This window comes from Podarcis melisellensis (genome assembly GCF_964234715.1).
Source record: "Podarcis melisellensis genome assembly, chromosome: 15".
NCBI classification, from domain to species: domain Eukaryota; kingdom Metazoa; phylum Chordata; class Lepidosauria; order Squamata; family Lacertidae; genus Podarcis; species Podarcis melisellensis.
The window spans coordinates 20,133,164-20,149,602 of record NC_138532.1 but is presented as its reverse complement, the minus strand read 5'-3'; the positions used below and the strand labels follow the sequence as shown (position 1 = coordinate 20,149,602).

General features: G+C 45.4%; 1 protein-coding gene across 1 annotated transcript; it reads right to left on the bottom strand.

Moving 5' to 3' along the window:
- Positions 1–822: 822 nt before the first annotated feature.
- On the bottom strand, positions 823–15,949 carry BTG4 (BTG anti-proliferation factor 4). The gene is made up of 5 exons (XM_081890050.1): positions 15,907–15,949; positions 6,851–7,054; positions 4,913–5,050; positions 4,585–4,786; positions 823–1,633 (listed from the first exon to the last, which is right to left on the bottom strand). Exons 2-5 carry the CDS (start codon positions 7,021–7,023, stop codon positions 1,448–1,450), a joined length of 699 nt encoding a protein of 232 aa, XP_081746176.1. The 5' UTR covers positions 7,024–7,054; positions 15,907–15,949; the 3' UTR covers positions 823–1,447.
- Between the last annotated feature and the right edge of the window lie 490 nt (positions 15,950–16,439).

Below are 16,439 nucleotides of genomic sequence, written 5' to 3'. Positions count from 1 at the left end.
TTCCAAGAAAGCATTTCTCATGTTAATAGCCTCAAGAGTACAGTTATAGGCAGTTGCGGTGCCAGGCCAAGAAATTTTGCTGCTGAGTCAAGAAGCAAGACTGTGTACATGTTCCCCACGCAGCAGGAGTCACCAACCTTTTTAGACTTGTGGGCACATTTGGATTCTTGAGAGAGTGCTGTGGGCACCACCCCCTCTGGTCATTTCCCCCCTGTGCCCCCCAGCATCAGCTAGAGACAGGGGTCTACGCAGTGTTTTTCTGGTGGTGGTAATCACCAGTATGGTACACCATCACGTCTAAAAAATTTTGCTACCAATGGCAGCCATTTTGTCCCAGCCTCCACAGCACTTTTATGAAGATATGAGTACTAGCACCTCATTTTTTTAACAAACAAATAAGCACTGAGTATATATGAGTATACAAACTTCTGTTTCACAAGGGATCTGTGTAAACACCAAGGGCCAACAGAAATAATCTCAGCTTTACAAAGCATATACACCTTAGGCCCATGCTATCTGCAGGACTGCAGTGCAATGCCATTCTCTGGTCAAGTTATGTGTACAAAAATGCACATACAGTTTTCAAACGTAATCCATTCCAGAAGACAGTTCGACTTCCAAAATGTTTGAAAACCAAAAACTGAAAGCGGAAGCCTCAGTACAATAGGGAAACTCAAAACTCAAGCCACATGGCATGTTTGGCTTCTGAAAATGGTTCAAAAACCAAAGCAGTTACTTCCGGGTTTTCGGCATTCGGAAGGTGAAATGTTCCGACTTCCGAGACATTCAAAAACCAAGGTTCCACTGTACTGTAAACTGTACATAAAATGCATTGTTGTAGGGGAAATTGCCTTGCAGAAGTATGTATCATAACATTGCATAAAAACACATGCATATTAAGGAAATTTGCTTTAAAATGCTAATGAATTATCATGAGGCCTTTAAAAAGTAATAATAACTGCAAACCAGCTTGGAAACATGGAAAGCTGGAACCTAAAAAGAGTGGGGGGCGGGGAATGAAAAACCAAAATTGACAGATTCATCCACTCTTAGTCTTGAGCCAACCTAAGCAAAACAAAAACAAAAGCAGGTGTTTGGGTTTTTTTTTAATAAAACAAGCACATTTTATTAGTAATTAATTTCCTTTTTAAGATTTCCACAAAGTTGTCATTAGGCAGTTCCATTTTCAGTCTTGCCATAAAAATACATTAAAAGCATTCAATTAAAAGTTATCTTTAGCCTTCAGGTGTATCAGTTTAAAAGGTTTTACAAACACAAACGAAATAAGAAAAGAAGAAGCTGGTGACAGCGACAGGCAAGAGTTGAAATAAATGCTTCGGAAGAAGACCTTTATTTGAACATCCTGGTATAGCTTCCAGCTTCCTCCCACATATTGTCCAAAGAGTTATTCTTCCCCAGTGCCTTAGTGGGGAGGTGCTGTCCATTATTATCGATTGGAGTTGACCCAGTGGTATCTGTCTACTCGTGGACCAGTGAAGGTGGATGACGGCCGACAGACTTTGTAGCCCTTGCACTGAAGGCAGCATGTACTGGTGGGATGCTGGTGGGATCCATCAGGTACATGAAGCTTTCGCCGAGGATACTGGGACCATAGCTGAAATGGCTCATGGCACTGAGATTAAATCAAGAGGGAGGGCCAGGAGTGGGGAGGGGTTTTGGAGAGAGAAGGTATATTTTGTGCTTGTGTATAGTCTGAAATAGCACAACAACTCAATCCAGCCTTACTGTGAAGTTCAACTGAATCAAGAAATTCAATCCTACTACAGCAGGCATCCCCAAACTCGGCCCTCCAGATGTTTTTTGGACTACAACTCCCATCATCCCTAGGACCAGTGGTCAGGGATGATGGGAATTGTAGTCCCAAAACTTGGCGGGTGAATTTGGGGGTGCCTGCTGTAGTAGGAATGAATTTCTTGACCTAGTAACCTAGTGACTTGGCAACTGGGCAAGTTGTTAAATACAAGACTATCCTTGTCTCAATTTATCCCCTTCCTGCAGCAGTCTTAAGCTCTTTTGTCAGACATACTTTCTTTGCCATCAACAACATCCTCCCCCAGGCTGCTAGATGGGAACCTGGTCATCAACTCCGCAGAGACCAGTTCTTCCCAAACACTTTCCGTTCAAGCTGGTCATCCTAAGAACTTTGTAGCTTCAAGAACCGGTGCCCACACTTGTTAGTTTTCTTCCTCCATTCTCACCCCCCCTTCCCTTATACAGTGGTACCTTGGGTTACAAACACCTCAGGTTATAAATACTACTGGTTACATACTCTGCTAACCCAGAAGTAGTACCTCAGAATGAGAACAGAAATTGTGGCTTTAGGTTAAGAACGGACCTCTGGAACAAATTAGGTTTGTAACCAGAGGTACCACTGTATGTTAGTCCCCTGCAAGAACCATCTTGTTTAATCATCCTCATTTGTGGGCAATCGCACACAACAGCAGGGATCATTCAATTTGAACCTTGAGGGTTAATTCTTTTAGTGTTAAGTTAACTACACAAGAGGGGGGAGGTTTTCCTTAGCAACCAGGGTGGATGGCAAGATATTTAGTGACATAGCTCATGCTCCGATTGGCTGTGTAGTTCCAAGGTAGTTTCCTCTGTATGCTTTGTTTAGTGTCTCCCTGCTATGTACAAGGCCTGAACTAAGAAAGACAAAACGTATGTTTAATGGAGTTTTCCTCAGTAAATTGTTATCGAGATTTCTTTCATCTCTGGGTTTCGCCTGTGTTGTTTAAGTTACTTTGCTAACTTGGTTTGCATGCAAAAAGTCCTACATTTAATCCCTGCCATCTCTAGGTAGCCCTGAGACACACCTGCCTGAAACCCTGGAGAGCAGCTACCAGTCAGTGTAGGCATTACTGAGCTAGATGGGCCAAGGGCCTGATTCGGTATAAGACAGTTTCGTATAGAAACCATTCTAGGAGCCCATTGGTTGCAGGAACCATCTATATTTTAAAATGGTCTCAGTCTGACCGCTTCCCTGCTATTCCCCCTTTAATATGTGTTTAACAGGTTTGTTCCATTCCATATACAGTGGTACCTCGGGTTAAGAACTTAATTCGTTCCGGAGGTCCGTTCTTAACCTGAAACTGTTCTTAACCTGAGGTACCACTTTAGCTAATGGGGCCTCCCACTGCCGCTGCGCTGACAGAGCACAATTTCTGTTCTCATCCTGAAGCAAAGTTCTTAACCCAAGGTACTATTTCTGGGTTAGCGGAGTCTGTAACCTGAAGCATCTGTAACCCGAGGTACCACTGTATATGTTCTTTAAAACTGTAAGGCAGGGATGGGAAACATTCTTCAGCCTTAAGTCTGGATCAAGAACTGGCCTACAGGTGAGCAGAACAGCTTGTCTTGAAAGGGGCTCACTGTCCATGCTAATCAGCTGACAGCAAGCCCCGCCTTCTCTGTCTGCAGGTACCCTTTGAATTCAAATGGGTGTGTGCTTACAAGCTCTGCTCACCAAAATTAATGGGTGCAGCTGATTTAGGTGCATTACTTCCAGCAGGTCTACTCTGAGCAGAACCTGGCTGGAAAGAACCCAAACAGCACCTTAAAAGGCCCATGTCCCCATCTGCAGTCCCACAAAGGTGTCTGCCAAGAAACAGCACCCGCTTGCGGGTCAGGATTATTTCAAAGGGCATTCAGCGCTGGTGCATGCCGCGAGTGAAGCCCCTTGCCAAGGAACCACCATAAGCACCCTTTCAGCTCCCAGCTGTTCCTTTCCAGTTGCATCTTTACCCGCCCTCTACCCCTGATGTCGCACGTGGTGGTAAGTGGATATGGCTTGCAGGCAGGGAAACAGCCTCACAGGCCAAATGAGGCTGCCTCAGTGGAAGAGATGGAAAGCTGAGCTCACTCCATCAGCTCTGCTGTGACTGGTCCATCAGGCCTCCTCTCTCCCCTCCATCACCTGGGGGCAGCTAGTCCATCACACCGCCATTGGGAGAGATGAGAAGCTCATTCCATCAGCTTTGCTGAAGGACCAGCTTCATCAGGAACACACACACACACACACCCCAAGCTAGTCCTTATGACAACAACTGCTTAAGAATTGGTGTCAGAGTTTGATTCCCCCCCACCCCGTCCTTGCATGCCATGTTTTATTTTTATTTTTTTAGAATGTCACCTTGCAGGCAGGGATTGTCTTGTTTCAATTGTACGTTGTCACTCTGAAGGCCTTTTTGGCAGAAGAGCAGGGCACAAACCCTCTAAATCAGTGTTCAAACTGTTGTTGGACTACAGCTCCCATCATCCCTAGCTAGCAGGACCAGTGGTCAGGAATGATGGGAATGGTAGTCCAAAAACAACTAGCTTGGGAAATCCTGTTCTAAAAAAGAAATAAACAAGGAGCTCCGCTGAGACTAATTAAGCTTGCAGGATGGAGGTTCCCCCTAGACAGGCACGCCAAGAAACCCAGCCAGATGGGTAAGGTATAAATAATAAAATTATTATTATCATTATTATCCACTGAGCCCCAGTCAGTCCTAGCAGCAAAAGCATTGAGAGAAAGCAGACAAAAGCTACTCACTACTCATCCATGGCGAGCTGCTCTCTCACCTGGTAGACGCTGTTTGGGTTGCTCACGGTGGGGATGTTTTGGGGCTCGACAGTGGCACCCTCCTCATCAGAGCAGATGCTGGAGGGGCAGTCCAGGGCCTCTGCCTTATCCACAGCCTGCCTGATGAGCTGAGGGACATCGTGGTCCTTTTTGTCCTCTTCAAAGTGAGCCACTGTAAAAGGCTGGTTATTCTCCCCATATCTAGACATAGAGAAGGACAGAGAGAAGGTCGAGGCTCACCAAGCAGTTCTAGGCAGAGAAGCCAAGGCATCTTCCTTATGGGATTCATCCAGTCCAAGTTTGCATTCAAACACGCCAAGAGCTCACCTGCAGCATACATCAAATGGATCGACCCAAATGGTCATCTCCTTTGGTAATCCAAGGCTGCTGAAGTCGACGTTGCTCTCCAAACATGCCCGCTCTAGCAGAGGGTCTCTTGGGTTGAACTGGTTTATCCTTATACACCTGGACAAGCAGAAAAGAATAGAAGAGGTACCCTGGGTGGCCCATTGTACCTCCTCTTCTATAGTCCACACACTACAATAATATCAACTTAGCAATGAGGACACAAGTGCTGTGCAATCCACCCTCAGCCCAAATTAGCCCCACCTGAACTAGGGAAGGACGCAGTGGCTCATGATTCCCATTATGCAACGGGAACAGGCTGCACATCCATCCCTTGGCACCTGCTGTGCATATTTTACATGGGGGAGAAGATGGCACAACTTTTTTGGTGCAAAAGAGCCATGCCCCAAGGCTTATATGCTCCCAGCTCATACACCAGACAAAAGCAGGATGGCACCAATTCAGTACATAAAATGCTAACGATTATCTGCTTGTGATGGCATAGAGGTGATCTCTTTCATGGTGGCATCCGTGTTACAGGATGCACACCCTGCTGAAATACAAGGTGCCTCATCTGTATTGGCATGCCATGGGCTTTCAAAGACACACCTGTTTACACACACATCCCCTGAGTCTCTGAACCCAAGTCTTAATTACTATGATGTTTTCATTGGGTTATTTTACTGTGCATTTATGGATCTTTGTATTTTAATGCTTGTGTGATTGGTTTTTATACCTGTAAACGGCTTGGAAGACTATTTCAGCATTGAGCAGCACATAAATTAAAAATAGCAATAATGCTAGCGCCGTTGTAAAGCCAGAATAATATACACCTAGGCATTCTTTGTTGAGAGTTTCAATGCAAACAAGTTGACACATTCCTGAATATTCAGTTACTTGACACCAGGTGCTTGGGTTTGTGATTTGGCACTTGCTTTTGACTGCCAAACATTTCATATTTGACAGCTTGTAAGACTTCCTCTCTCTTGACACCAGGCAGGCATCAAATATCATCAAAGTCCAATACACAGGTTTAGAGGCAGAATTTCATATTTGAGGTGTTGCATGTCTAAGTGTGAAAATTTCAGGATGTTTTGACTACACACACACACACACACCCTAAGCGTACAATTTTTCAGGCAGTATTCAATCACATACTGGCAAATTCAGGTTGTGCAGTTATAGCTGATTTGGAGGTCTTGCACAACAAACCCACCTCCCCTAAAAGATCAAGGGGTTTATTCCCCATAAAGAAATTGATGGGGGAAATGCAGTCAGAAGTGTGGGGTAATATTTGCTTTGTGTGATGTCATCTAACTTCCCCTCAAACGAATTATTTATTTCTATTCTTATTTATTAAACTTGTATGGTGCTCTACATCCATAGATCTAAGGATGGTTCACAAAATTGAATGAATGCTCAGCAGGTTGTCTGGAAGCACCCCTGGTATTGTGTCTCATTTGAACACCATCTCAGAGAGACCCCCTAAGCAACACAGAGAGAGTGCAAAAGCCATTGAACACACTGATGGAGTTATTAAGCCCTAGATAAATTGCGTAGGCTGGTCCATTAGGGCAGACAGGACACTGCCCCACCAATCTCAGTTTCCCTCAGCCAGCCCCCACATGCTTGCCTTCTCACTTACAACTCATCCAGGGAATGGCACTGTTTGTCAGCTTCCTCCTCCCTGAGTTTCAGCATTGCCCTTGCAGGACTTAGCAGAGAGAGGGAGGATGGGGACAAAACCTGAAATTAGGGGCTCTGCTTGTCATGGGCTCTAGCGCCACCTACTGTTGGGCTCCCTGCCTTCTGCCCTACCAATCACATTGAGAACCAACCACCACTGGAGACATGCAAGCCCCCTCATTTTGCACAAGAGCTAGGCAAGGGATGCTTGGAGGTCGCATAGGGGCTACTCACCTAAAGGCTTGCCCTTTTGAAGGCTTGTCAGGGTACCAGTGGCTCTTGTACATCTCAAACATAGCTGCCATCAACTTGGACGCAAACTTCTCCATTTGCTGCTTAGTCAGCACGTTGTGCTTCTTCACTAAGCGTGTGATGAAGAAGACCGTGGCAGCTATTTCATCCTTCATGTCTAGATAAGCCTCTGGATTGAAAGTACAGCTGGAGAAAAAGGAAATGGGGGAGACGTGAGTTCTGATGACAGATTTAAGGGTCCCCTTGTCAACAGTCATTATTTCCTTGCCATCATACAAGGCTTCCACCTTTTTGAAGAAGCCCTTTCATCAACCAGGTTGTGGCTTCTTCCACTGAAAAATGGGTGCTCTGGCCCTGCTACAAGTTCATACAATATACAATGCAAGTGTTCATACAATGCAAGTTTTTCCCACTTTGCTTGCAATCTCTTCGTTTTCTCCCCCGCAGTGCCACACCCCATTAAATTTAGACACTTTCACAGCCATTTTGTACAGTGGGCCAATTCTCTTTCCTGGGAGACATGGGTAACGGTTTACTCCTCACTATAATGTGATCATTATACAGATTAACAGTACTTCAACCCTGGCTGCATGGGAAAGAGTAACACACAAAATAAAACCTTCAGGAACAGATGTTGTCAGAGGAGAACAGCCAAACCTCTAGCTATATTTGGTATTGATTCATCATTATTTATATAATAATAATAATTTTTATTTATACCCCGCCCTACCCAGCCTAGGCCAGGCTCAGGGCAGCTAACAAGCAATAATAAAAACAAGTTGAATGAATACAACTTAAAAACAAGATACAACATTAAAATATTGAAACATCAAAACATCATTAAAATGCAGCCTCCTAACAGGAGGAGAAAGGAAAAAGAAAGAGGGGGAGGGAATCAAATTGGCTCCAAGCCAAAGGCCAGGTGGAACAACTCTATCTTACAGGCTCTGTAGAAAAAAATCAGATGCTGCAGGGCCCTGGTCTCATAAGACAGTGTTCCACCAAGCCGGAGCCAGTGTTGAAAAGGTCCTGGCTCTGGTTGAAGCTAATCTAACTTCCTTAGGGCCCGGGACCACTAGGGTGTTGCTACTTATGGACCTTAAGGTCCTCCGTGGGGCATACCGGGAGAGGCGGTCCCGTAGGTACGAGGGTCCTAAGCCTTTATCCCACCTTTTCCCTCCAAGAAGCTCAAGTTGGCATGCATAGGTGTCCCTGCCCCAGGGACCTTCACAGGTAAGCAGGGGTTTGAACCATGCTCTCACAGGTGCTAGTCTGACACTTTAAGCCAAACTTTTCGTATTGGGGATACACTTTTTCAACATGCATCATTTCGTGACACGGTAATTGAGATTTATTAGCAAACTGGAGGTTAAACTAACCCCTTTCCAGCCCCAGGAGGAGCGTGGGGAGCATTCACTCAACACACCTACCCCCTGCTGCCAACACACTAATGTGTCACAACACACAGTTTTCTTCAAGCACTGTCCTGCTCTAGCCAAATGTAATTCTAATGCAAGCCTCAATACTCACCAACTTCACTCTCAAAGGAAAGAGACTCCAGTAAGAAAGAAGGGGAGAAGCTATTAAACTTTGAGGCCAGTTCAATAGCTGTAGTGCTTTTCCTTTTTGCTCTTACAGCTACCCCTCTTAACCACCTGCAGCTCTTTTGCTAGCTAAACAACTACTGCTACCTTCCTTCTGGCTTATATAAGCAGGACTTAGAGTAGCTAAGGTCGGCTTTCAAAAGAGGTGTGTGTGCATAAAGCAAGGATAGGGCCTGTTTCTGAAGAAATCTCCATCTTAGGTCCTGATACCTCAAAACCCTCTCTCTTGAGAGGCTTGAAGGCAGTGAGGAAGCAAAATTATTTCCCCACATGCAACCCAATCATATTGTGTGCATTGACTCAGATGCAAGCCCAGCTGAATCCAGGAGGACTTGCTCCCAAGTAAGTGCACATTGGATTGCAGTTTTTAGGATTCTGCACACACACACACACACACACACACCACACCACACACTGATCATGTTCCTGTGACTTTAACAGCAGCCTGACATGCAGAAATTAAAGAGGCAATTCTCTTGCTGGTATGGATATATCAGCATTGGGAAAAGCTTCCAGCCTCAGCTTCTGCGTGTTCAGGGCCTCTCCAGAGATTTTCTCACTGTTTGCACTTGGATGAGTTTCAGGGAGGACATGCTACCTTTTAATTTTTGCTATTAGTGCATGTGCTGCAACTTCCCGCTGAAATCCTGTACCTTTTCATGAGGCAAATGTTCCAGGTCCCCTTTCCACTCCCGCTTTTGTTGAGCTGCAGCTCAGGAGCGCCCCTCTGAATGGCAATAATGCAGTAATAACAGGGAAGCATCACAGAACACAAAATAAAGCAGGGTGATGTGTGCAGATGGTCCAGTATAAATCTACCAGCCATGCTCTATAACGGTGTCAATGGCATGTTGCAGAAATATACCTGCAAAGAACCCCCCCAACTGGTGGGTCCCTCTGACAAGTCACCCCCACTGTGTTCAAGGGAACTTTTTTATTTTTCTTCTTTTTATTTAACCCATGAGATATATACACCATACCACTTGACTGTAATAAAACCTAAGCCCTAGGATCTCAGCCTTCTTCAGATGCTCCTTTCATTCAGTATACCTGAAGGAGCGTCTCCACCCCATCACTCTGCCTGGACACTGAGATCCAGCTCGAGGGCCTTCTGGCGGTTCCCTCACTGTGAGAAGCCAAGTTACAGGGAACCAGGCAGAGGGCCTTCTTGGTAGTGGTGCCCTCCCTGTGGAACGCCCTCCCATCAGATGTCAAAGAAATAAACAACTATCTAACTTTTAGACACAGATAGGTAGCCGTGTTGGTCTGCCATAGTCAAAACAAAAAAAATTCCTTCCAGTAGCACCTTAAAGACCAACTAAGTTAGTTCTTGGTATGAGCTTTCGTGTGCATGCACACTTCTTCAGATACCTATCTGAAGAAGTATCTGAAGAAGTGTGCATGCACACGAAAGCTCATACCAAGAACTAACTTAGTTGGTCTTTAAGGTGCTACTGGAAGGATTTTTTTTGTTTTAACTTTTAGACGACATCTGAAGGCAGCCCTGTTCAGGGACGTTTTTAATGACTGATGTTTTATTGTATTTTTAATCTTTGTTGGAAGCCGGCCAGAGTGGCTGGGAAAACCCAGCCAGATGGGCGGGGTATAAATAACAAATTTATTAGTATTAATTATTATTATTATTATTACTATTACTATTACAGTGGTACCTCTGGTTGAGTACTTAATTCCAGAGGTTTGTTCTTAACCTGAAACTGTTCTTAACCTGAAGCACCACGTTAGCTAATGGGGCCTCCCGCTGCCACCGCGCCACCGGAGCACGATTTCTGTTCTCATCCTGAAGCAAAGTTCTTAACCTGAGGTAATATTTCTGGGTTAGCGGAGTCTATAACCTGAAGCGTTAATGGAGTCTGTAACCTGAAGCGTATGTAACCTGAGGTACCACTGTAGTATTATTATTATTATTATTATTATTATTATTATGCATATTAGGCTTTTAAAAGCCATGGAAATCCTTCTACAGCAACGTTTCTGTAGAAAGATGCCACATTTGCATGTGTTACAGTGCTCAAGAAGAGAGAAAGAGACAGGGCTCCTGTCCTTTTAATATTTGTGCAGGATAGGCCATTTCAGCAGGTGTAGCTCTGCTCATGAAATTCACAGCTGTTGAAATCTCCTTGTCTGCACACCTATTAAAGGGGCAGGAGGGCCTTGTCTTCTTCTGGGGGAGTCAAAGAGTTGTGGACAGTGCGATATAGCTGCCCTCCCAGGACCGGATTGGTGCCACCAATCCATGTGTCTATTAAGGCAAATGGAACACTGCCCCATCAGCTTGGCCAGGCTGCACTTAAAAGTGCACTGCCAGTTGGCTTCCCCCGCCATGGTCTCTGTGTTGCTGTTTGTAGAACCCAGCAGAGAAGAGTTTGGCCCCAGCACTAGGCTGAGTTGACTCTGCATGTCATTGGTTCTGGAACCACCTGGCGTGGGTCTCCCTGGCATTGGCCCTGCCAGGACCCATCTGCACCAGCAGCAACTGCTGTCAGCACAACCCTGGTCTCACCATTGCTTGGCCCTATTCTGGTAAGTTTCAGCAACATCAGTGTTGGGAAGCTGGTGATGAGTAGACCCACTGAAATTAATGTCATTCATATATATATATAGTTTTCATTTTTCTACATTTCAATATACAGTGGTACCTCAGTTTACAAATGCTTCAGGTTACAGACGTTTCAGGTTACAGACTCCACTAACCCAGAAATAGTACCTCAGGTTAAGAACTCTGCTTCAGGAGGAGAACAGAAATCGTGCTCCAGTGGCGCAGCTGCAACAGGAGGCCCTATTAGCTAAAGTGGTGCTTCAGGTTAAGAACAGTTTCAGGTTAAGAATGCACCTCCAGAACAAATTAAGTTCTTAACCCGAGGTACCACTGTAAACATTTTACAAACTTTAAAATATCCAGTGACTTCCCTTCTTCTCCTTCCGTGGTTCATGGTACTTATCATACTTAGGGGCTCTGCTTGTCATGGGCTCTAGCGCCACCTGGACCTCTTCTGAAGGCCGGCGGGGGGCAAAAGTCTTTGCTCCCCCCTGCCTGCCTTCCCGGGAGAGCGGGAAGGCAGCGCTGCGTTTCTCCGCTCTCCCGGAAGGCAGGCAGGGGGGAGCAAAGACCTTTGCCCCCCCGCCGGCCTTCAGAAGAGGTCCAGGACCTCTTCTGAAGGCGGGCGGGGGGCGGAAGTCTTTGCTCCCCCCCCCCCCCGCCTGCCTTCAAAAGCCGTCGGGGAGAGCGGAGAATCGCAGCACTCAGGAGCGGAGAATCGCAGTGTTCAGGAATGGAAATGTTTCCCTCGATCGGTGGAAATCTGTTATGAACGGTGAAATCTGTTATGATTAAATGGGCACAGGATGTTGGACACAACATTATGATGGCTGACTGGGAACAGTTATGGACCACAGGTATGAAGTTTACGGCATGCAATGCCTTAAGAGAGAATATAATGAAAATGATCTACAGGTGGTACATGACACCAGTCAAGCTTGCAAAAATTTATCATTTGCCCGATAATAAATGTTGGAAATGTAAAGAGACTGAAGGTACATTCTTTCACCTTTGGTGGACTTGCCCAAGGATTAAGACCTTCTGGGAGATGATCTATAATGAAATGAAAAAGGTATTTAAGTATACCTTTCTGAAGAAACCAGAGGCCTTTCTCCTGGGCATGGTCGGCCAATTGGTGCCAAAGAAGGATAGAACCTTCTTTATGTATGCTACAACAGCAGCAAGAATACTTATTGCAAAGTATTGGAAGACACAAGATCTACCCACCCGGGAAGAATGGCAGATGAAGGTGATGGACTACATGGAACTGGCGGAAATGACTGGCAGAATTCGAGACCAGGGAGAAGAGTCGGTGGAGGAAGACTGGAAGAAATTTAAAGACTAACTACAGAAACATTGTAAAATTAATGAATGCTAGAAGGTTGTTGGAATGAAGTTATGTGGTTTTAGCAGAAATGTTTTAAAGGTTTAGGAAAAAACATACTGTTGATTGGTGAAAGGAGGGAAAGTAAAGTTACGGTACATTGTATTAAGATAAATTGCAGGACAAAAATTGGAAAAGATGGAAAGGATTTGCTGAAATAGTTAACTGAACTAGAATACAAAAAAGGGAGGTGTGAGGAGGTCAATGAAACAAGCAAATGAAAGATAAGTTATGGGAAGATTCGATGTGTGTTTTTTTTTCTTAATGGATTTTATTTTTCTGATTTTTCTTTTTACTTTTTCTTTTTCTTTCTTTTTTTCTCTTTTTTTCTTTGTTGTGATGTGTTGTTTTGTTTTTGTTTAATATGGTGTTTTTACTTTTTCCTTTTGTAACCTTTAAAACCTTAATAAATATTAAAAAAAAATAGATCGAGGGAAACAACCCCATTAAAGGGCCCTGAGCTAATTATGCCTCTTAGTTTCAATGAGTCTACTCTGCTGCTGTTTCTGAGAGTCACTTTTTTCTTAGTGGTGATCCTAAGGGGTTTTAACATTGGCGGGGGAGACAGAAGTTAAAAGGAAGAAATCTAATGGAGGGGCAACAGGAAGGACACTTCACCTGTTGCACGTCTGCCTGCCAATGCTGGCAAATCCTGTATAATGGTGTCTCTTCCACACAGCTAAACTTTAGTACACAAAAGTCAGGGGCAGAGTGAACTAAGAAAGCTCCACCTCCTGAGGGTGGTATTTTCTCTGTATTTATTTCCTTCTTCAATCTCCGGGTGAGGAGACAGGAGAGGGAACAGCATAGGTTTGAGGACAGCACAGTTTCTTCAGCTGTCAGGAGCTTTTGCCCAAGCCTGACTGTCATTGCAAGAAGCTATAATCAAATGAATTTTGTATCCCACAGAAGGGGCGTCAAGCTGCTTGCTGAAACAGGTTCACCTTTTCCTGCTCTACACTTTGGAGAACTACCTGGGCTGCTGGCTAGCGAAGCCGTAAATAAACCGTTCGGAGTCTCCCTGGTGACCAAGGACACACAGTGCTGCTGGAGACTCACGGGGCATTCCTTGAATCCAGAGAGGCGTGGAGGACAAGGCTTTCAATGGCTACTACCCCCAATAGCTGTGTGCTTCCTGGGCTGAGCCAATGTGGTGTAGTGGTTCAGAGCGGTGGACTCGTAATCTGGTGAACCGGGTTCGCTTCCCCGCTCCTCCACATGCAGCTGCTGGGTGACCTTGGGCCAGTCACACTTCTCTGAAGTCTCTCAGCCCCACTCACCTCACAGAGTGTTTGTTGTGGAGGAGGAAGCGAAAGGAGAATGTTAGCCGCTTTGAGACTCCTTAAAGGGAGTGAAAGGCGGGATATCAAATCCAAACTCCTCCTCCTCCTCCTCCTCCTCTTCTTCTTCTTCTTCTCCTCCTCCTCCTCCTGAATTGGAGGAGGCATGCTTCCAAATGCCCTTGTTGGTGGGGACCACAAGTGGGAGGGGTCATTGTGCTCAGGTCCTCTTTGTTAGCTTCCCATTCTGAGACCAGGGCAGTTCTAGCAGAACAAGCCCTGCTCCGTTTTGTCCAATCCAAAAGAGCATCAGACCGATTCATGGGAGATAAGGCTGTCATTAGCTATGCTTTGCTTCCACAGCCACAGACAGCAATGCTTCTGTTCTGGAAGCCCCAGGAAGGGAGAGGCGACTTGTGTCCAGGTCCTGCTTTGGGGTTTTCTATGGACATTTGGTTGACCACTGTGAGAACAGGATGCTGGACTAGATGGGCCATTGGCCTGATCCAGCAGGCTCTTCTGGTGTCCTTAGGCTAACCATGTTCTTTGTAGCCCACAAGGCATACTACTTGCCCTGGGTGTCAAATGCTGTTTTTGTTTAAGTTGCAATTTATTTGGGCACTTTTGTACAATGACGTGGTTCAGGTGGTTCCTCTCTCTACTGACCCCTTAAGCCTATTTTGCACCCGTCTTTCAATTTCTCTCATCTAGACACTGGTCTCTTTGCATAGTTGTTGGCTATGTGCTAAGTCTCTAAGGACTGACAGTAAGAGCTGTTCAACAGTGGAATTTGCTGCCAAGGAGTGTGGTGGAGTCTCCTCCTTTGGAGGTCTTTAAGCAGAGGCTTGACAACCATATGTCAGGAGTGCTCTGATGGTGTTTCCTGCTTGGCAGGGGGTTGGACTCGATGGCCCTTGTGGTCTCTTCCAACTCTATGATTCTATGATGATTCTATGATTCTATGACTTGTTTTCAAGTGACATGAGAGCTGATGGAGAGTTCTTTCACAACAACAAACCTGCTTTCCAGAAAAGGTCAGACATTTGCTCCTAAGGAAAGTGACCGGATAATGCCCTGGGAAGTGTGGGATAGTACTTGCTTTGCTGCAGCAGTTTCTAACCTTTCCACAAACAAATCAGAAAGAATGCTCAAGAAGTAGCTGGTGTCAGGCACTTCCAGACTGGTGCTGCTTTCGGGTAGTGTTCACTCACAACCTGGCAAATTTGGGCTGTGTGATTAAATTTGATGCTCTTGCAAATGCAAACCTGCTTCCCTTGAAGACTGGACCTTATGTGTTAAACATTTCAGGGTTTGATGCATCAATGTCTAACCTCCCCAAAACCAACCAGGCTGATTGATCAATAAACAGGCCTTCCAGGGTGAGAGAACTTGCATTGCAGTACAGTGGTACCTTGGTTCTCAAACATAATCCATTCCGGGAGTCTTTTTGACTCCCAAACCCATTCGAAAACCAAGGCGTGGCTTCCAATTGGCTGCAGGAGCTTCCTGCACTCAAGTGGAAGCCACACTGGACATTTGGCTTCTAAGAAATGTTTGCAAACCAGAATTCTTACTTCCGGGTTTGCAGTGTTTGGGAGCCAATTTGTTTGGCAACTAAGCCGTTCAGAAACCAAGGTTTTGACTGTATTGAGTTGAACTGTGGAGTAGAGGTAAGCTGAAGACATGAATGTTTTTACACTGTGCATCCCTTTTCTCATGGCTTTGAAGGTTACTCAGTGAAGAACTCCAGGGAGTCACTTCCAGGTCTTCTGGAAGTTTGTGGTTTTTTTGCAGTTTCCCATACAGGATTCTCATGACATTCCTATGTGTGCTCTTTCTAAACATCAGCCAACCTTATGTAAAATCCGAGTAAAGGTCTCCATCCTTATCCAAAGGTTTTGGATGGGGTCCCAACCTCAGCCCATGCATTCCTACTTGAATTAAATAATGGGTCTCCCTGCTCTCTGGGCAAGCCCAGGCATGCCGAAAGGGGGGGGGGAGTCGTCCATCAGTTCTCTAGCAACTGCAGGCCTAATCTGGAGCAAACATTGCTCTCCTAAATGCATTCTGAAGATGGTGGTTGCAAATTCTGCAGGGACTTCTTGGAGTAAAAGCATCTGGAGCTCTCCTGCACACCCTATGGAAAAGACCCCTTGTCGAAATCTTATTTCTGTCTGGCCTTAGATGTTCCAGAAACCTGAAAGGTGCATCACTTTTGTATGGAAGAAAAATCCTCATGTGTGTAGACGAAGATGAGGCAGAGCGTGAGAGACTGATTCATTCCTGGAGGTAAGTTGGGGGTGTACGGGACAGGAAGGGCTTTTCAGAGAATTGCGTTCAGGGGAGTGAGGTGCCACAAGCACTAAGTTTTCATTCTGAACCCAAGTAGCACCCGCCTTTGGTGGAGTCACGGCTATCCAAATGAATGAACAACTCTTAATTTATTTACAACTATATTGCACCTTTTCTCCAAGGAGCCCGAGGTGGCATGCATGAGTCTCCTCCTCCCTATTTTATCTTCACAACAATCCTGCGAGGTAGGTTAGGCTGAAAGACAGTGAGTGGGTCGAGGTTGCCCAGTGAACCTCATGACTGACTATGTCTCCCACTTTTGAGCATGGGCCACAACCTGTGTCAATGTCCCCATACCCCCTGCAGTACAAATATTGTACTGTTTATCAAATTTGATATGGGGGTGGGGCCTGGGGCAATTCCTGCCCCCCCCCTTCATGAAAGGATCTGGTAC